Source organism: Scyliorhinus torazame, chromosome 29, assembly GCF_047496885.1.
Source record: "Scyliorhinus torazame isolate Kashiwa2021f chromosome 29, sScyTor2.1, whole genome shotgun sequence".
Taxonomy (NCBI): domain Eukaryota; kingdom Metazoa; phylum Chordata; class Chondrichthyes; order Carcharhiniformes; family Scyliorhinidae; genus Scyliorhinus; species Scyliorhinus torazame.
The window spans coordinates 38746077-38767944 of record NC_092735.1 but is presented as its reverse complement, the minus strand read 5'-3'; the positions used below and the strand labels follow the sequence as shown (position 1 = coordinate 38767944).

Below are 21868 nucleotides of genomic sequence, written 5' to 3'. Positions count from 1 at the left end.
AGTCACCCAAATGGGAACCGAACTCGGGACCCTGGCGCTGTGAAGCAACAATGCTAACCACTGTGCTACCGTGCCGCCCACCACTAGCACTACACTCTCACACCCAGCCTCACTCTCTATTCTTCTCATTCTATACCTTCCCATTCTCCCCCAAAATAGCAGCAGCTTCCTGATATTCTGGCTCTTGCAAGTCCGGAGTTCCCTCCTTAAACCTCCACTTCCTTGAACCCAAGCCTCACATTTCCCCGTCTCTCTCTGTCTCTCTCTCCCTCGTTATCAAGGTCCCACCTGTGCAACAGTTTCAGGAATATTTTGGTCAAAGGTCTTAGAGTTGTCAGTGCAAGGAGCAGTGAAGACACATCAAGGAGCAGTGAAGATAAATCAAGGAGCAGTGAAGATCAATCAAGGAGCAGTGAAGATCAATCAAGGAGCAGTGAAGACACATCAAGGAGCAGTGAAGATAAATCAAGGAGCAGTGAAGATAAATCAAGGAGCAGTGAAGACACATCAAAGAGCAGTGAAGACACATCAAGGAGCAGTGAAGATAAATCAAGGAGCAGTGAAGATAAATCAGGGAGCAGTGAAGATAAATCAAGGAGCAGTGAAGACACATCAAGGAGCAGTGAAGACACATCAAGGAGCAGTGAAGACACATCAAGGAGCAGTGAAGATAAATCAAGGAGCAGTGAAGATAAATCAAGGAGCAGTGAAGACACATCAAGGGGCAGTGAAGATAAATCAAGGGGCAGTGAAGACACATCAAGGAGCAGTGAAGATACATCAAGGAGCAGTGAAGATAAATCAAGGGGCAGTGAAGATACATCAAGGGGCAGTGAAGATACATCAAGGGGCAGTGAAGACACATCAAGGGGCAGTGAAGACACATCAAGGAGCAGTGAAGACACATCAAGGAGCAGTGAAGACACATCAAGGAGCAGTGAAGACACATCAAGGGGCAGTGAAGACACATCAAAGGGCAGTGAAGATTCATCAAGGGGCAGTGAAGATACATCAAGGGGCAGTGAAGACACATCAAGGAGCAGTGAAGATAAATCAAGGGGCAGTGAAGATACATCAAGGGGCAGTGAAGACAAATCAAGGGGCAGTGAAGACAAATCAAGGGGCAGTGAAGACACATCAAGGGGCAGTGAAGACACATCAAGGAGCAGTGAAGACACATCAAGGAGCAGTGAAGACACATCAAGGGGCAGTGAAGATACATCAAGGGGCAGTGAAGATACATCAAAGGGCAGTGAAGATACATCAAGGGGCAGTGAAGATAAATCAAGGTGTGGAGATGCCGGCGTTGGACTGGGGTGAGCACAGTACGAAGTCTTACAACACCAGGTTAAAGTCCAACAGGTTTGTTTCGATGTCACTAGCTGTGACAAGTGAAGACACATCAAGGGGCAGTGAAGATAAATCATGGGCAGTGAAGATAAATCAAGGGGCAGTGAAGACACATCAAGGGGCAGTGAAGACATCAAGGGGCAGTGAAGATACATCAAGGGACAGTGAAGATACATCAAGGAGCAGTGAAGATAAATCAAGGGGCAGTGAAGACACATCAAGGGGCAGTGAAGACACATCAAGGAGCAGTGAAGACACATCAAGGGGCAGTGAAGATAAATCAAGGGGCAGTGAAGACACATCAAGGGGCAGTGAAGATAAATCAAGGAGCAGTGAAGATAAATCAAGGGGCAGTGAAGACACATCAAGGGGCAGTGAAGACACATCAAGGAGCAGTGAAGATACATCAAGGAGCAGTGAAGATAAATCAAGGAGCAGTGAAGATAAATCAAGGGGCAGTGAAGACACATCAAGGGGCAGTGAAGACACATCAAGGAGCAGTGAAGATACATCAAGGGGCAGTGAAGATAAATCAAGGAGCAGTGAAGATAAATCAAGGGGCAGTGAAGACACATCAAGGGGCAGTGAAGACACATCAAGGAGCAGTGAAGATACATCAAGGGGCAGTGAAGACACATCAAGGAGCAGTGAAGACACATCAAGGGGCAGTGAAGATAAATCAAGGGGCAGTGAAGACACATCAAGGGGCAGTGAAGATAAATCAAGGAGCAGTGAAGATAAATCAAGGGGCAGTGAAGACACATCAAGGGGCAGTGAAGACACATCAAGGGGCAGTGAAGATAAATCAAGGGGCAGTGAAGATACATCAAGGGGCAGTGAAGATACATCAAGGGGCAGTGAAGACACATCAAGGGGCAGTGAAGACACATCAAGGGGCAGTGAAGACACATCAAGGAGCAGTGAAGACACATCAAGGGGCAGTGAAGACACATCAAGGGGCAGTGAAGATAAATCAAGGAGCAGTGAAGATAAATCAAGGAGCAGTAAAGACACATCAAGGGGCAGTGAAGACACATCAAGGGGCAGTGAAGATAAATCAATGAGCAGTGAAGATAAATCAAGGGGCAGTGAAGACACATCAAGGGGCAGTGAAGACACATCAAGGGGCAGTGAAGACACATGATTGTGAACAAACTTTCAACCATTGAGGCAAAAACTAATGAGTGACCTTTCGTAGTATTCCTGAATTGATCTCTTGGACCTCTTCACAACAGAACTGGCTTCCCGCTTCCCGAGGAAAGGACCTGGGATGAAAGGTAGCAGTAATTACAGGAATAGTAAGAAAATACTCATTGTGGGACTCGAGAGTGTCAGAATATTACCAAAATCAAATCTCGATCAACTCCTCAGCAAATGCCTTACGTTCTTTGTTTAACAATATTTATCAATAAAATGGATTTTCTGGGGTGTTTTTATGCTAGGTGAAGTTTACAAACCTTTTCTGTTGCTGTGATTCACCTCAGATGAATCTAGAAAGGAAAAATCAGATTTACTTTGATAGGAACTTGATTCTGTCGGAGTAACAGATGTAAATAGGAGGGCTGCGTGAGTGGGGGCTGGAGTGTGGGGGCTGGAGTGTGGGGGCTGGGGTGTGGGGGCTGGGGTGTGGGGGCTGGAGTGTGGGGGCTGGGGTGTGGTGGGGTGGTGGGGGGGCTGGGGTGGTGGGGGGGCTGGGGTGGTGGGGGGGCTGGGGTGGTGGGGGGGCTGGGGTGGGGGGGCAGGGTGTGGGGGGGTTAGGGTGTGGGGGCAGGGATGTGGGGGCAAGGGTAGGCTGGGGTGTGGGGGGGCTGGGGTGTGGGGGGGCTGGGGTGTGGGGGCTGGGGTGTGGGGAGCTGGGGTGGGGAGGGGGGGCTGGAGTGGGCTGGGGTGTGGGGGCAGGGATGTGGGGGCAAGGGTAGGGTAGGCTGGGGTGTGGGGGGCTGGGGTGGGGAGGGGGGGGCTGGAGGCCGGGTGACAGGTTCTGGGGAGGGGAAGTGACCTGCAGAGGAATTGGTTGACCTCGCCTCCTGCACATTCCAGGGTTCCTCTGGTTCCTGCCCCCTGCACTGAACCCTTCCCTCCGCCACCCGACATTAGGCTCACGGCTCAGTGATTGATTAATCTTGTACCTGGGACTTGGCTATAGATGTTCTTTCCCCAGTCATTAAACAAAACCCCCTTCTTGTTGACATTCCCCCCTTCACTGGCTTGATATCTTCAAAGGCAGTGGCGTCAGCAACATCTGGGAGCCAGATGTTAGCTTGCGGTCCAGAACCAGGAACCTTTAAACTGTGTTCGCAGCCAGGTACTGAGCTCCAAATACGGCCCCGTTTAACAATCTAATTAATAATCCGGCAACTCGAGAGATAGTCGACATTTGCTACACATTCCTTCGAAGATTCAGGGTGAGAAAGACGCTGCAGCTCTTGGCTGAATATCCTCCCAACCAGTGTGCCACAAAGGCGGGTTTAGCACAGTGGGCTAAACAGCTGGCTTGTAATGCAGAACAAGGCCAGCAACGTGGGTTCATTTCCCGTACCAGTCTCCCCAAACAGTCGCCGGAATGTGGCGACTAGGGGCTTTTCACAGTAACTTCATTGAAGCCTACTTGTGAGAATAAGCGATTATTATTAAGGCCCAGCCGCCACTCCCAGTCTGTCCAGCCGGGGCTACAACTCGGCCTCAGAACCCATGGTCCAGCAGAAACACAGGGGAATCGATAAGGATCCCGTGGCCCGGCCACTTGAAGCTGGATCCAGCTAATTTTAGGTTGTTGATCACAGAATTCATTCCTGACACTGGGAGAAAGGGACGGAAAGGGAAATGTTGGAATTGGATGAGGAATTGGCAGGATGTAGAATGGGTTACCAGGGAATGAAAGGTTAGCGGATGTCACCAATATCAGGGAGTAATGTTCATCTGAATTCATCAAGGTATCAGCGTATCCACTCACTGTCTCTCTGGCTGTTTGGTCCTCCATTTGCAATGACAGTGATTGACAGACAGGTTTTACTGGGCGGGGGGGGGGGGGGGTCAGGTCCAGTCGGTCCGTAGGTAGTGGAGATTCTTTGGGGGGGGGGGCAAATCCGTGAGGTGGGGGGGGTAGTCAGAGGTGTGGGGGCGACCCCTTGGGGAATCAGTCGGGGTATTTACAATCCAAAACTTAGAAGAGGTTTTAGATCTCACTTTTTCTGAGTAACTATTTGTATAACCCTGGTAGAACCACCATTTTTCCAATTAAGGGGCAATTTAGCGTGGTCAATCCACCTACCCTGCACATCTTTGGTTTGTGGGGGTGAAACCCACGCAGACACGGGGAGAATGTGCAAACTCCACACAGTGACCCAGGGCCAGGATTCGAACCCGGGTCCTCAGCGCCGTGAGGCAGCAGGGCTATTTGACATCATTTCAATACAGAGTTAGTTAATCCTCATGGACCCAGCTCCCATATATTAGCGCCGTCAATAATCCCCCCACACAGAGAGATCTACAAACCATCATCTTCTCTGGAACCAATCACTTTGCTTTTCCTATTGGCAACTTCATCAGAATCTGAAATGTAAACCGGTTTTTGATTAGAAACGTCGATTCGATTTAGAAATGTAGTTTTGCTTAGAGATATTAAAATATAAATATCGATACCTTGAGTCTCCGAGTGACTGGCTTTTTCTAAAGAATCTAGAAGAGAGAGAAGAGAATTTCAGTTCACCAATCACAGCAAAGCCTCTGTGTCCAGTTATCAGAATGGTTTAAAACTGTCCGTCCCGTTTTACTGATATTGAAATCTGTAACGGTGACATATTGTTGGAAGATCGGGATAAATACCTTTAGTATCCGCCTCACTCTCATTCTCCACAGAATCTGAAACACAGGGAACAGGATTTCAGATTCCAGACCACATGTTCCGATATCCCAATGATCCCAATCCCACTGCAAACACCCACACACTCCGCACCTGGACAGGTGACATCTCCACACAGAATTTCATATTGAATTACTGAGGATTTACTGAAAACACAAACAGGCCATTCGGCCCATTGGCCCTGTGCTGGAGTTTATGCCCAACATGATGTTAGACCGTAAGAAATAGGAGCAGAATTAGGCCACTCGGCCCATCGAGTCTGCTTTCCCATTCAATCATGGCTGATATTTTCTCATCCCCATTCTCCTGCCTTCTCCCCATAACCCCTGCCCCCACCCTTCTCCATCTCATTGTATCAACAACATCTATTAATTTCCCATTTCTTGTTCATCCACTTCCCCGTCAATGTGTCGATTGGATCTTCCTCTTATATTTATCACTCTCAGTTTTGGTCTCATTATCTCCGTGTACCCTATCTAACTGTAATTATTTTTGGAAACTCCTCTATCAGGTCACCCCCTCAGTTTTCTCTTCTTTTGAGAATCGAGTCCGAACCTGTTCAGTCTCTCCTGATCATTCTAACCTTCTCAGTTCCAGATTGTCCTTGTTTATCTATTCTGCAAGTTGTCCAATGTTTCCGTTTGTTTTGTGTAACATGGGGACAGGAACTGAGTCCCGACGTTACAATGTGGTCTAATCAAAGTTCCAAACCCCTTCAGCAGAACCGCTCAGCTTTTCAATTCTGTCTCATTGGAAATAAATTTCAACATTTATTTGCTTTCGTATGGCCTTTTGAACATGTGACACACGTTTTAATGATTTGTGCCTCTGCAGCCCCCAAATCCCTCTGTTCCCCAAACCCAATTTAGACTCTGATTTTCCGAGGAGTCTGTGGCCTCCTTAACCTTCCCACCAAAACCCACCAACACCTCGCATTTATTACACTGAAATTTATGTCCCAATCACATGTTGAACCTGAATGTTGCTGTCTCCTCAGTATTAACTAAACCCCAGTTTGGTGTCATTCACACATATTGAAATTTCTTTTTTTCCCTGAATTTAGAGTACCCAATTCATTTTTTCCAATACAGGTCAATTTAGCGTGGCCAATCCACCTACCCTGCACATAGATCATAGAATTTACAATGCAGAAGGAGGCCATTCGGCCCATCAAGTCTGCACCGGCTCTTGGAGAGAGCACCCTACCCAAGGTCAACACCTCCACCCTATCCCCATAACCCAGTAACCCCACTAAGGGCAATTTTGGACACTAAGGGCAATTTATCATGGCCAATCCACCTAACCCGCACATCTTTGGACTGTGGGAGGAAACCGGAGCACCCGGAGGAAACCCACGCACACACGGGGAGGATGTGCAGACTCCGCACAGACAGTGATCCAAGCGGGGAATCGAACCTGGGACCCTGGAGCTGTGAAGCAATTGTGCTATCCACAATGCTACCGTGCTGCCCATAATCTTTGGGTTGTGGGGGCGAAACCCATGCAGACACGGGGAGAATGTGCAAACTCCACACGGACAGTGATCCGGGGCCGGGATCGAACCTGGGACCTCGGTACCGTAATGCAGCAGTGCTAACCACTGCGCCACCATCCCTGTGAATCATCACTTCCCACCTTCCACCAGACTGAGTTACTACCTTTATCCCCCACGTGTGTTTGCTGTTCTGTAACCAGCTCGCTCTCCATTCTGCTACTTGTCCACAACTCCACGTTTATTTGACATAATTTCAATACAGAGTTAGTTAATCCTCATGGACCCAGCTCCCATATATTAGCGCCGTCATTAATCCCCCCACACAGAGAGATCTACAAACCATCATCTTCTCTGGAACCAATCACTTTGCTTTTCCTATTGGCAACTTCATCAGAATCTGAAATGAAAACCGGTTTTTGATTAGAAACGTCGATTCGATTTAGAAATGTAGTTTTGCTTAGAGATATTAAAATATAGATATCGATACCTTGAGTCTCCGAGTGACTGGCTTTTTCTAAAGAATCTAGAATAGAGAGAAGAGAATTTCAGTTCACCAATCACAGCAAAGCCTCTGTGTCCAGTTATCAGAATGGTTTAAAACTGTCCGTCCCGTTTTACTGATATTGAAATCTGTAACGGTGACATATTGTTGGAAGGTCGGGATAAATACCTTTAGTATCCGCCTCACTCTCATTCTCCACAGAGTCTGAAACACAGGGAACAGGATTTCAGATTCCAGACCACACGTTCCGATATCCCAATGATCCCAATCCCACTGCAAACACCCACACACTCCGCACCAGGACAGGTGACATCTCCACATAGAATTTTATATTGAATTACTGAGGATTTGCTGCACACAAACAGGCCATTCGGCCCAATGGCCCTGTGCTGGAGTTTATGCCCAACATGAGCTTCCTCCAACCTGTCTCCATCTCATCCTATCAACAACATCTCTTTCAATTCCGTAAATGTATTGATTGTATTTTCCTCGACCACTCCCTGTGGGAGTGAGTTCCACATCTCAGATTCAGGGTGAGAAAGACGCTGCAGCTCTTGGCTGAATATCCTCCCAACCAGTGTGCCACAAAGGCGGGTTTAGCACAGTGGGCTAAACAGCTGGCTTGTAATGCAGAACAAGGCCAGCAGCGTGGGTTCATTTCCCGTACCAGTCTTCCCAAACAGTCGCCGGAATGTGGCGACTAGGGGCTTTTCACTGTAACTTCATTGAAGCCTACTTGTGAGAATAAGCGATTATTATTAAGGCCCAGCCTCCACTCCCAGTCTGTCCAGCCGGGGCTACAACTCGGCCTCAGAACCCATGGTCCAGCAGAAACACAGACAGGGGAATCGATAAGGATCCCGTGGCCCGGCCACTTGAAGCTGGATCCAGCTAATTTTAGGTTGTTGATCACAGAATTCATTCCTGACACTGGGAGAAAGGGACGGAAAGGGAAATGTTGGAATTGGATGAGGAATTGGCGGGATGTAGAATGGGTTAACAGGGAATGAAAGGTTAGCGGATGTCACCAATATCAGGGAGTAATGTTCATCTGAATTCATCAAGATATCAGCGTATCCACTCACTGTCTCTCTGGCTGTTTGGTCCTCCATTTGCAATGACAGTGATTGACAGACAGGTTTTACTGGGCGGGGGGGGGGGGTCAGGTCCAGTCGGTCCGTAGGTAGTGGAGATTCTTTGGGGGGGGGGGGGCAAATCCGTGAGGTGGGGGGGGTAGTCAGAGGTGTGGGGGCGACCCCTTGGGGAATCAGTCGGGGTATTTACAATCCAAAACTTAGAAGAGGTTTTAGATCTCACTTTTTCTGAGTAACTATTTGTATAACCCTGGTAGAACCACCATTTTTCCAATTAAGGGGCAATTTAGCGTGGTCAATCCACCTACCCTGCACATCTTTGGTTTGTGGGGGTGAAACCCACGCAGACACGGGGAGAATGTGCAAACTCCACACAGTGGCCCAGGGCCAGGATTCGAACCCGGGTCCTCAGCGCCGTGAGGCAGCAGGGCTATTTGACATCATTTCAATACAGAGTTAGTTAATCCTCATGGACCCAGCTCCCATATATTAGCGCCGTCAATGATCCCCCCACACAGAGAGATCTACAAACCATCATCTTCTCTGGAACCAATCATTTTGCTTTTCCTATTGGCAACTTCATCAGAATCTGAAATGAAAACCGGTTTTTGATTAGAAACGTCGATTCGATTTAGAAATGTAGTTTTGCTTAGAGATATTAAAATATAAATATCGATACCTTGAGTCTCCGAGTGACTGGCTTTTTCTAAAGAATCTAGAATAGAGAGAAGAGAATTTCAGTTCACCAATCACAGCAAAGCCTCTGTGTCCAGTTATCAGAATGGTTTAAAACTGTCCGTCCCGTTTTACTGATATTGAAATCTGTAACGGTGACATATTGTTGGAAGATCGGGATAAATACCTTTAGTATCCGCCTCACTCTCATTCTCCACAGAATCTGAAACACAGGGAACAGGATTTCAGATACCAGACCACACGTTCCGATATCCCAATGATCCCAATCCCACTGCAAACACCCACACACTCCGCACCTGGACAGGTGACATCTCCACACAGAATTTCATATTGAATTACTGAGGATTTACTGCACACAAACAGGCCATTCGGCCCATTGGCCCTGTGCTGGGGTTTATGCCCAACATGATGTTAGACCGTAAGAAATAGGAGCAGAATTAGGCCACTCGGCCCATCGAGTCTGCTTTCCCATTCAATCATGGCTGATATTTTTCTCATCCCAATTCTCCTGCCTTCTCCCCATAACCCCTGCTCCCACCCTTCTCCATCTCGTTGTATCAACAACATCTATTAATTTCCCATTTCTTGTTTATCCACTTCCCCGTCAATGTGTCGATTGTATTTTCCTCTTATATTTATCACTCTCAGTTTTGGTCTCATTATCTCCGTGTACCCTATCTAACTGTAATTATTTTTGGAAACTCCTCTATCAGGTCACCCCCTCAGTTTTCTCTTCTTTTGAGAATCGAGTCCGAACCTGTTCAGTCTCTCCTGATCATTCTAACCTTCTCAGTTCCAGATTGTCCTTGTTCATCTATTCCGCAAGTTCTCCAATGTTTCCGTTTGTTTTGTGTAACATGGGGACAGGAACTGAGTCCCGACGTTACAATGTGGTCTAATCAAGGTTCCAAACCCCTTCAGCAGAACCTCTCAGCTTTTCAATTCCGTCTCATTGGAAATAAATGTCAACATTTATTTGCTTTTGTATGGCCTTTTGAACATGTGACACACGTTTTAATGATTTGTGCCTCTGCAGCCCCCAATTTCCTCTGTTCCCCAAACCCAATTTAGACTCTGATTTTCCGAAGAGTCTGTGGCCTCCTTAACCTTCCCACCAAAACCCACCAACACCTCACATTTATTACACTGGAATTTATGTCCCAATCACATGTTGAAACTGAATGTTGCTGTCTCCTCAGTATTAACTAAACCCCAGTTTGGTGTCATTCACACATATTGAAATTTCTTTTTTTCCCTGAATTTAGAGTACCCAATTCATTTTTTCCAATACGGGTCAATTTAGCGTGGCCAATCCACCTACCCTGCACATAGATCATAGAATTTACAGTGCAGAAGTGGGCCATTCGGCCCATCGAGTCTGCACCGGCTCTTGGAAAGAGCACCCTACCCAAGGTCAACACCTCCACCCTATCCCCATAACCCAGTAACCCCACTAAGGGCAATTTTGGACACTAAGGGCAATTTATCATGGCCAATCCACCTAACCCGCACATCTTTGGACTGTGGGAGTAAACCGGAGCACCCGGAGGAAACCCACGCACACACGGGGAGGATGTGCAGACTCCGCACAGCCAATGACCCAAGCCGGTAATCGAACCTGGGACCCTGGAGCTGTGAAGCAATTGTGCTATCCACAATGCTACCGTGCTGCCCATAATCTTTGGGTTGTGGGGGCGAACCCCATGCAGACACGGGGAGAATGTGCAAAGTCCACACGGACTCCAGGGCCGGGATCGAACCTGGGACCTTGTGCCGTGAGGCAGCAGTGCTAACCACCATGCTGCCCTATGTCTCTGCAGTATTAACTAAACCCCAGTTTGGTGGCATCCACACATTTTGAAATTTCTGATTCCCGATTCCAAATAGTTTCGGTGAATGATGAGTGACAGTGATCCCAGCACCGATCCCTGTGGAACATCACTTCCCACCTTCCCCCAGACGGAGTTACTGCCTTTATCCCCCACGTGTGTTTGCTGTTCTGTAACCAGCTCGCTCTCCATTCTGACACTTGTCCCCGACTCCACGTCTATTTGACATCATTTCAATACAGAGTTAGTTAATCCTCATGGACCCAGCTCCCATATATTAGCGCCGTCATTAATCCCCCCACACAGAGAGATCTACAAACCATCATCTTCTCTGGAACCAATCACTTTGCTTTTCCTATTGGCAACTTCATCAGAATCTGAAATGAAAACCGGTTTTTGATTAGATACGTCGATTCAATTTAGAAATGTAGTTTTGCTTAGAGATATTAAAATATAAATATCGATACCTTGAGTCTCCGAGTGACTGGCTTTTTCTAAAGAATCTAGAATAGAGAGAAGAGAATTTCAGTTCAGCAATCACAGCAAAGCCTCTGTGTCCAGTTATCAGAATGGTTTAAAACTGTCCGTCCCGTTTTACTGATATTGAAATCTGTAACGGTGACATATTGTTGGAAGGTCGGGATAAATACCTTTAGTATCCGCCTCACTCTCATTCTCCACAGAATCTGAAACACAGGGTACAGGATTTCAGATTCCAGACCACACGTTCCGATATCCCAATGATTTTCAATGATCCCAATTCCACTGCAAACACCCACACACTCCGCACCAGGACAGGTGACATCTCCACACAGAATTTCATATTGAATTACTGAGGATTTACTGCACACAAACAGACCATTCGGCCCAATGGCCCTGTGCTGGGGTTTATGCCCAACATGACCTTCCTCCAACCTGTCTCCATCTCAGCCCATCGACATCTCCTTCTATTCCTTTCCCATTTCTTGTTTATCCATCTTCCCTGTAAATGTATCGATTGTATTTTACTCGACCACTCCCTGTGGGAGTGAGTTCCACATCTCACCGCACTCTGGATGAAGAGTTTCCACCAGAAATCCCTGGTGGATTTATGAGTAACTCTTATATTTATCACGCTCAGTTTTGGTCTCATGGTCAATGCGTTCCAATTATCTCCGTGTACCTTATCAAAGTGTAATTATTTTTGGAAACTCCTCTATCAAGTCACCCCCTCAGTTTTCTCTTCTTTTGAGAATCGAGTCCGAACCTGTTCAGTCTCTCCTGATCATTCTAACCTTCTCAGTTCCAGTATTGTCCTTGTTTATCTATACTGCAAGTTTTCAATTGTTTTGTGTAACATGGAGACAGGAACTGTGTCCAGATGTTACAATGTGGACTATTCAAGGTTCCAGACCATAAACCTTCTGCGTTTCAATTCTGACTCATTGGAAATGAATCCCAGCGAATTATTTACTGTTTTTGACCTCTGGAATCGGTCTCACTAGTTTTAATGATTTGTGTATCTGTTGCCCAGATCCCTCTGTCCTCCAAACCACATTGAGACTCTGATTTTCTGAGGAGTCTGTGGCCTCCTTAACCTTCCCACCAAAACCCACCATCACCTCACATTTATTACACTGAAATTTGTGTACCAATCACATGCTGAATCCGAATGTTTGTTGCTGTCTCCTCAGTATTAACTAAACCCCAGTTTGGTGACATCCACACATTTTGAAATTTCTGATTCCCGATTCCAAATAGTTTCGGTGAATGATGAGTGACAGTGATCCCAGCACCGATCCCTGTGGAACATCACTTCCCACCTTCCCCCAGACTGAGTTACTGCCTTTATCCCCCACTGTGTGTTTGCTGTTCTGTAACCAGCTCGCTCTCCATTCTGACACTTGTCCCCGACTCCACGTCTATTTGACATCATTTCAATACAGAGTTAGTTAATCCTCATGGACCCAGCTCCCATATATTAGCGCCGTCATTAATCCCCCCACACAGAGAGATCTACAAACCATCATCTTCTCTGGAACCAATCACTTTGCTTTTCCTATTGGCAACTTCATCAGAATCTGAAATGAAAAACGCTTTTTGATTAGAAGCGTCGATTCGATTTAGAAATGTAGTTTTGCTTAGAGATATTAAAATATAAATATCGATACCTTGAGTCTCCGAGTGACTGGCTTTTTCTAAAGAATCTAGAATAGAGAGAAGAGAATTTCAGTTCACCAATCACAGCAAAGCCTCTGGGTTCAGTTATCAGAATGGTTTAAAACTGTCCGTCCCGTTTTACTGATATTGAAATCCGTAAGATGACAAATTGTTGGAAGATCGGGATAAATACCTTTAGTATCCGCCTCACTCTCATTCTCCACAGAGTCTGAAACACAGGGAACAGGATTTCAGATTCCAGACCACACGTTCCGATATCCCAATGATCCCAATCCCACTGCAAACACCCACACACTCCGCACCAGGACAGGTGACATCTCCACACAGAATTTCATATTGAATTACTGAGGATTTACTGCACACAAACAGGACATTCGGCCCATTGGCCCTGTGCTGGGGTTTATGCCCAACATGATGTTAGACCGTAAGAAATAGGAGCAGAATTAGGCCACTCGGCCCATCGGGTCTGCACCACCATTCAATCATGGCTGATATTTTCTCATCCCCATTCTCCTGCCTTCTCCCCATAACCCCTGTCCCCACCCATCTCCACCTCATTGTATCAACAACATCTATTAATTTCCCATTTCTTGTTTATCCACTTCCCCGTCAATGTGTCGATTGTATTTTCCTCTTATATTTATCACGCTCAGTTTTGATCTCATTGCCAATGGGAAAATATCTCCTTGTACCCTATCTAACAGTAATTATTTTTGGAAACTCCTCTAGCAGTTTTCATCAGTTTTCCCTTCTTCTAAGAATAGACCTCTAACCTGTTCAGTCTCTCCTGATCATTCTAACCTTCTCAGTTCCAGTATTGTCCTTGTTTATCTATACTGCAAGTTTTCAATTGTTTTGTGTAACATGGAGACAGGAACTGCGTCCAGATGTTACAATGTGGACTAATCAAGGTTCCAGACCATAAACCTTCTGCGTTGCAATTCTGACTCATTGGAAATTAATCCCAGTGATTTATTGACTGTTTTTGACCTCTGGAATCGGTCTCACTAGTTTTAATGATTTGTGTATCTGTTGCCCAGATCCCTCTGTCCTCCAAACCACATTGAGACTCTGATTTTCCGAGGAGCCTGTGGCCTCCTTAACCTTCCCACCAAAACCCACCATCACCTCTCATTTATTACACTGAAATTTCTGTACCAATCACATGCTGAATCTGAATGTTTGTTGCTGTCTCCTCAGTATTAACTAAACCCCAGTTTGGTGACATCCACACATTTTGAAATTTCTGATTCCCGATTCCAAATAGTTTCCGGGAATGATGAGAAACATGATTCCAGCACCGATCCCTGTGGAACATCACTTCCCACCTTCCCCCAGACTGAGTTACTGCCTTTATTCCCCCACTGTGTGTTTGCTGTTTTGTAACCAGCTCGCTCTCCATTCTGCTACTTGTCCCCAACTCCACGTCTATGTGACATCATTTCAATGCCGAGTTAGTTAATCCTCATGGGCCCAGCTCCCATATATTAGCGCCGTCATTAATCCCCCCCACACAGAGAGATCTACAAACCATCATCTTCTCTGGAACCAATCACTTTGCTTTTCCTATTGGCAACTTCATCAGAACCTGAAATGAAAACCGGTTTTTGATTAGAAACGTCGATTCGATTTAGAAATGTAGTTTTGCTTAGAGATATTAAAATATAAATATCGATACCTTGAGTCTCCGAGTGACTGGCTTTTTCTAAAGAATCTAGAATAGAGAGAAGAGAATTTCAGTTCAGCAATCACAGCAAAGCCTCTGTGTCCAGTTATCAGAATGGTTTAAAACTTTCCGTCCCGTTTTACTGATATTGAAATCTGTAACGGTGACATATTGTTGGAAGATCGGGATAAATACCTTTAGTATCCGCCTCACTCTCATTCTCCACAGAGTCTGAAACACAGGGAACAGGATTTCAGATTCCAGACCACACGTTCCGATATCCCAATGATTTTCAATGATCCCAATTCCACTGCAAACACCCACACACTCCGCACCAGGACAGGTGACATCTCCACACAGAATTTCATATTGAATTACTGAGGATTTACTGCACACAAACAGACCATTCGGCCCAATGACCCTGTGCTGGGGTTTATGCCCAACATGACCTTCCTCCAACCTGTCTCCATCTCAGCCCATCGACATCTCCTTCTATTCCTTTCCCATTTCTTGTTTATCCATCTTCCCTGTAAATGTATCGATTGTATTTTCCTCGACCACTCCCTGTGGGAGTGAGTTCCACATCTCACCGCACTCTGGATGAAGAGTTTCCACCAGAAATCCCTGGTGGATTTATGAGTAACTCTTATATTTATCACGCTCAGTTTTGGTCTCATGGTCAATGCGTTCCAATTATCTCCGTGTACCTTATCAAAGTGTAATTATTTTTGGAAACTCCTCTATCAAGTCACCCCCTCAGTTTTCTCTTCTTTTGAGAATCGAGTCCGAACCTGTTCAGTCTCTCCTGATCATTCTAACCTTCTCAGTTCCAGTATTGTCCTTGTTTATCTATACTGCAAGTTTTCAATTGTTTTGTGTAACATGGAGACAGGAACTGTGTCCAGATGTTACAATGTGGACTAATCAAGGTTCCAGACCATAAACCTTCTGCGTTTCAATTCTGACTCATTGGAAATGAATCCCAGCGAATTATTTACTGTTTTTGACCTCTGGAATCGGTCTCACTAGTTTTAATGATTTGTGTATCTGTTGCCCAGATCCCTCTGTCCTCCAAACCACATTGAGACTCTGATTTTCTGAGGAGTCTGTGGCCTCCTTAACCTTCCCACCAAAACCCACCATCACCTCACATTTATTACACTGAAATTTGTGAACCAATCACATGCTGAATCCGAATGTTTGTTGCTGTCTCCTCAGTATTAACTAAACCCCAGTTTGGTGACATCCACACATTTTGAAATTTCTGATTCCCGATTCCAAATAGTTTCGGTGAATGATGAGTGACAGTGATCCCAGCACCGATCCCTGTGGAACATCACTTCCCACCTTCCCCCAGACTGAGTTACTGCCTTTATCCCCCACTGTGTGTTTGCTGTTCTGTAACCAGCTCGCTCTCCATTCTGACACTTGTCCCCGACTCCACGTCTATTTGACATCATTTCAATACAGAGTTAGTTAATCCTCATGGACCCAGCTCCCATATATTAGCGCCGTCATTAATCCCCCCACACAGAGAGATCTACAAACCATCATCTTCCCTGGAACCAATCACTTTGCTTTTCCTATTGGCAACTTCATCAGAATCTGAAATGAAAACCGGTTTTTGATTAGAAACTTCGATTCGATTTAGAAATGTAGTTTTGCTTCGAGATATTAAAATATAAATATCGATACCTTGAGTCTCCGAGTGACTGGCTTTTTCTAAAGAATCTAGAATAGAGAGAAGAGAATTTCAGTTCACCAATCACAGCAAAGCCTCTGTGTCCAGTTATCAGAATGGTTTAAAACTGTCCGTCCCATTTTACTGATATTGAAATCTGTAACGGTGACACATTGTTGGAAGATCGGGATAAATACCTTTAGTATCTGCCTCACTCTCATTCTCCACAGAATCTGAAACACAGGGAACAGGATTTCAGATTCCAGACCACACGTTCCGATATCCCAATGATCCCAATCCCACTGCAAAAACCCACACACTCCGCACCTGGACAGGTGACATCTGCACACAGAATTTCATATTGAATTACTGAGGATTTACTGAAAACACAAACAGGCCATTCGGCCCATTGGCCCTGTGCTGGGGTTTATGCCCAACATGATGTTAGACCGTAAGAAATAGGAGCAGAATTAGGCCACTCGGCCCATCGGGTCTGCACCACCATTCAGTCATGGCTGATATTTTCTCATCCCCATTCTCCTGCCTTCTCCCCATAACCCCTGCCCCCACCCTTCTCCATCTCATTGTATCAACAACATCTATTAATTTCCCATTTCTTGTTTATCCACTTCCCCATCAATGTGTCGATTGTATTTTCCTCTTATATTTATCACGCTCAGTTTTGATCTCATTGCCAATGGGAAATTATCTCCTTGTACCCTATCTAACTGTAATTATTTTTGGAAACTCCTCTAGCAGTTTTCCTCAGTTTTCTCTTCTTCTAAGAATAGACCTCTAACATGTTCAGTCTCTCCTGATCATTCTAACCTTCTCAGTTCCAGTATTGTCCATGTTTATCTATACTGCAAGTTTTCAATTGTTTTGTGTAACATGGAGACAGGAACTGCGTCCAGATGTTACAATGTGGACTAATCAAGGTTCCAGACGATAAACCTTCTGCGTTTAAATTCTGACTCATTGGAAATTAATCCCAGCGATTTATTTACTGTTTATGACCTCTGGAATCGCTCTCACTAGCTTTAATGATTTGTGTATCTGTTGCCCAGATCCCTGTCCTCCAAACCACATTGAGACTCTGATTTTCCGAGGAGTCTGTGGCCTCCTTAACCTTCCCACCAAAGCCCACCAACACCTCACATTTATTACACTGAAATTTGTGTACCAATCACATGCTGAATCTGAATGTTTGTTGCTGTCTCCTCAGTATTAACTAAACCCCAGTTTGGCGACATCCACACATTTTGAAATTTCTGATTCCCGATTCCAAATAGTTTCCGGGAATGATGAGAAACATGATTCCAGCACCGATCCCTGTGGAACATCACTTCCCACCTTCCCCCAGACGGAGTTACTGCCTTTATCCCCCACTGTGTGTTTGCTGTTTTGTAACCAGCTCGCTCTCCATTCTGCTACTTGTCCCCAACTCCACGTCTATGTGACATCATTTCAATACAGAGTTAGTTAATCCTCATGGACTCAGCTCCCATATATTAGCGCCGTCATTAATCCCCCCACACAGAGAGATCTACAAACCATCATCTTCTCTGGAACCAATCACTTTGCTTTTCCTATTGGCAACTTCATCAGAATCTGAAATGAAAACCGGTTTTTGATTAGAAACTTCGATTCGATTTAGAAATGTAGTTTTGCTTAGAGATATTAAAATATAAATATCGATACCTTGAGTCTCCGAGTGACTGGCTTTTTCTAAAGAATCTAGAATAGAGAGAAGAGAATTTCAGTTCACCAATCACAGCAAAGCCTCTGGGTCCAGTTATCAGAATGGTTTAAAACTTTCCGTCCCGTTTTACTGATATTGAAATCTGTAACGGTGACATATTGTTGGAAGATCGGGATAAATACCTTTAGTATCCGCCCCACTCTCATTCTCCACAGAATCTGAAACACAGGGAACAGGATTTCAGATTCCAGACCACACGTTCCGATATCCCAATGATCCCAATCCCACTGCAAACACCCACACACTCAGCACCAGGACAGGTGACATCTCCACACAGAATTTCATATTGAATTACTGAGAATTTACTGCACACAAACAGGCCATTCGGCCCATTGGCCCTGTGCTGGGGTTTATGCCCAACATGATGTTAGACCGTAAGAAATAGGAGCTGAATTAGGCCACTCGGCCCATCGAGTCTGCACCACCATTCAATCATGGCTGATATTTTCTCATCCCCATTCTCCTGCCTTCTCCCCATAACCCCTGCCCCCACCCTTCTCCATCTCATTGTATCAACAACATCTATTAATTTCCCATTTCTTGTTCATCCACTTCCCCGTCAATGTGTCGATTGTATTTTCCTCTTATATTTATCACGCTCAGTTTTGATCTCATTGCCAATGGGAAATTATCTCCTTATACCCTATCAAACAGTAATTATTTTTGGAAACTCCTCTAGCAGTTTTCCTCAGTTTTCCCTTCTTCTAAGAATAGACCTCTAACCTTTTCAGTCTCTCCTGACCATTCTAACCTTCTCAGTTCCAGTATTGTCCTTGTTTATCTATACTGCAAGTTTTCAATTGTTTTGTGTAACATGGAGACAGGAACTGCGTCCAGATGTTACAATGTGGACTAATCAAGGTTCCAGACCATAAACCTTCTGCGTTGCAATTCTGACTCATTGGAAATGAATCCCAGTGATTTATTTACTGTTTTTGACCTCTGGAATCAGTCTCACTAATTTTAATGATTTGTGTATCTGTTGCCCAGATCCCTCTATCCTCCAAACCACATTGATACTCTGATTTTCCGAGGAGCCTGTGGCCTCCTTAACCTTCCCACCAAAACCCACCAACACGTCACATTTATTACACTGAAATTTCTGTACCAATCACATGCTGAATCTGAATGTTTGTTGCTGACTGCTCAGTATTAACTAAACCCCAGTTTGGTGACATCCACACATTTTGAAATTTCTGATTCCCGATTCCAAATAGTTTCGGTGCATGATGAGTGACAGTGATCCCAGCACCGATCACTTCCCACCTTCCCCCAGACGGAGTTACTACCTTTAACCCCCACTGTGTGTTTGCTGTTTTGTAACCAGCTCGCTCTCCATTCTGCTACTTGTCCCCAACTCCACGTCTATTTGACATCATTTCAATACAGAGTTAGTTAATCCTCATGGACCCAGCTCCCATATATTAGCGCCGTCATTAATCCCCCCACACAGAGAGATCTACAAACCATCATCTTCCCTGGAACCAATCACTTTGCTTTTCCTATTGGCAACTTCATCAGAATCTGAAATGAAAACCGGTTTTTGATTAGAAACGTCGATTCGATTTAGAAATGTAGTTTTGCTTAGAGATATTAAAATATAAATATCGATACCTTGAGTCTCCGAGTGACTGGCTTTTTCTAAAGAATCTAGAATAGAGAGAAGAGAATTTCAGTTCACCAATCACAGCAAAGCCTCTGTGTCCAGTTATCAGAATGGTTTAAAACTTTCCGTCCCGTTTTACTGATATTGAAATCTGTAACGGTGACATATTGTTGGAAGATCGGGATAAATACCTTTAGTATCTGCCTCACTCTCATTCTCCACAGAATCTGAAACACAGGGAACAGGATTTCAGATTCCAGACCACATGATTTGATTTGATTTATTATTGTCACATCTATTAGTATGTACTGAAAAGTAGTGTTTCTTGCATGCTATACAGACAATGCATACCGTACATAGGGAAGGAACGAGAGACTACAGAATGTGATGAACATTGTTAGAGAGTTTAAAAGAGTTAGAATGAAGTTTTAGAAGCATAGAATGAGAGTAAAAGATCGAATCAGAGGGAATGCTGGGCACTGCTTGCAAGAAGTTGCCTCGCTCCGGCGCCATCTTGGATTTTTTATTTTTAATGCGACCATCAATACACTCGAGACGAGAGTAGAGGTAAACCGTGGCTTTAATCAACTTAGAACAGTGCCTGCCTGCGACTGATCCAATACTGAGAACCGCCTACAGGTCGACTGCTCTTTATACCTCCCTTCAAGGGGAGGAGCCATGGGCGGAGCCCATACAGGCCCCAACATGTTCCCCTATGGATAATGCCATACAATGGCCCATAGGTGGAGCCCACAAGGGCAACAGCATAGCACAGATACAAATACAAGGGCAAAGCCTGGTACAGATACAATGGTGGATTATTGGTATGATACATTCACCACAATTTTCGATATCTGTTCCGATATCCCAATGGTTTTCAATGATCCCAATCCCACAGCAAACACCCACACACACAGCACCTGGACAGGTAACATCTCCAAATAGAATTTTATATTGAATTACTGAGGATTTGCTGCACACAAACAGACCATTCGGCCCAATGGCCCTGTGCTGGAGTTAATGGCCAACATGAGCTTCCTCACACCCGTCTCCATCTCATCCTATCATCATTCCCTTTGATTCCTTTCCCAAAGATCTTCCTCCAGAAATCCCAATCGGATTGATCAGTGACTTTTATATTTATTGCCCTCGTGTTCTTCGCCCAGTCAATGGAAATTATTTACTCTCTGTGAGTCTGACAAACTGGATTAAAATTTGTAAACATGTTTCCTCGTCACACCCTCAGCTTTGTATTCTCTATGGAACAGACCCCTAACCTGTTCAGTCGCTCCAGTTCTTTCAATCTTTTCAGTTTTCTGTAACAAGGAGACAGGAACTGTGCCCCGACATTATAATGTGGACTAATCAAGGTTCCAGACACCTTCAGCAGAACCGCTCTGCATTTCAATTCTGTCTCCTTGGAAATGAGTCCCAATGATTTATTTGCTTTTTTTGACCTCTGGAATCTGTCTCACTATTTAAAAAAAAAGTTTAGAGTATCCAAATATTTTCTTTTCCAATTAAGGGGCAATTTAGCGTGGCCAATCCACCTGCCCTGCACATCTTTGGGTTGTGGGGGTGAAACCCACGCAGACACGGGGAGAACGTGCAAAATCCACACGGACGGTGACCCAGAGCCGGGATCGAACCTGGGACCTTGTGCCGTGAGGCAGCAGTGCTAACCACCATGCTGCCCTATGTCTCTGCAGTATTAACTAAACCCCAGTTTGGTGGCATCCACACATTTTGAAATTTCTGATTCCCGATTCCAAATAGTTTCGGTGAATGATGAGTGACAGTGATTCCAGCACCGATCCCTGTGGAACATCACTTCCCACCTTCCCCCAGACTGAGTTACTACCTTTAACCCCCACTGTGTGTTTGCTGTTTTGTAACCAGCTCGCTCTCCATTCTGCTACTTGTCCCCAACTCCACGTCTATTTGACATCATTTCAATACAGAGTTAGTTAATCCTCATGGACCCAGCTCCCATATATTAGCGCCGTCAATAATCCCCCCGCACAGAGAGATCTACAAACCATCATCTTCTCTGGAACCAATCACTTTGCTTTTCCTATTGGCAACTTCATCAGAATCTGAAATGAAAACCGGGTTTTGATTAGAAACGTCGATTCGATTTAGAAATGTAGTTTTGCTTAGAGATA

The 21868-nt window shown here is 45.1% G+C and overlaps 1 protein-coding gene across 6 annotated transcripts in view; it reads right to left on the bottom strand.

The window, feature by feature from the left end:
* The window catches only part of LOC140404080 (uncharacterized), a 58453-nt gene that overhangs the window by 9426 nt on the left and 27159 nt on the right, over window positions 1–21868 (bottom strand). For 2 of the 6 annotated variants that reach the window (XM_072492461.1, XM_072492462.1), the window contains 30 exons: window positions 21743–21799; window positions 19895–19930; window positions 19712–19747; window positions 19565–19621; window positions 18220–18255; window positions 18037–18072; window positions 17890–17946; window positions 16533–16568; window positions 16350–16385; window positions 16203–16259; window positions 14850–14885; window positions 14667–14702; window positions 14520–14576; window positions 13161–13196; window positions 12979–13014; window positions 12832–12888; window positions 11479–11514; window positions 11296–11331; window positions 11149–11205; window positions 9166–9201; window positions 8983–9018; window positions 8836–8892; window positions 7378–7413; window positions 7195–7230; window positions 7048–7104; window positions 5176–5211; window positions 4993–5028; window positions 4846–4902; window positions 2808–2840; window positions 2540–2615 (listed from right to left, as the gene is read on the bottom strand). In XM_072492461.1, coding sequence (XP_072348562.1) covers window positions 2540–2615; window positions 2808–2840; window positions 4846–4902; window positions 4993–5028; window positions 5176–5211; window positions 7048–7104; window positions 7195–7230; window positions 7378–7413; window positions 8836–8892; window positions 8983–9018; window positions 9166–9201; window positions 11149–11205; window positions 11296–11331; window positions 11479–11514; window positions 12832–12888; window positions 12979–13014; window positions 13161–13196; window positions 14520–14576; window positions 14667–14702; window positions 14850–14885; window positions 16203–16259; window positions 16350–16385; window positions 16533–16568; window positions 17890–17946; window positions 18037–18072; window positions 18220–18255; window positions 19565–19621; window positions 19712–19747; window positions 19895–19930; window positions 21743–21799 — 1327 coding nt within the window. The remainder of the gene's footprint in view (window positions 1–2539; window positions 2616–2807; window positions 2841–4845; window positions 4903–4992; window positions 5029–5175; window positions 5212–7047; window positions 7105–7194; window positions 7231–7377; window positions 7414–8835; window positions 8893–8982; window positions 9019–9165; window positions 9202–11148; window positions 11206–11295; window positions 11332–11478; window positions 11515–12831; window positions 12889–12978; window positions 13015–13160; window positions 13197–14519; window positions 14577–14666; window positions 14703–14849; window positions 14886–16202; window positions 16260–16349; window positions 16386–16532; window positions 16569–17889; window positions 17947–18036; window positions 18073–18219; window positions 18256–19564; window positions 19622–19711; window positions 19748–19894; window positions 19931–21742; window positions 21800–21868) is intronic. The other 4 variants (XM_072492463.1, XM_072492464.1, XM_072492465.1 and 1 more) reach the window with 4 other exon arrangements.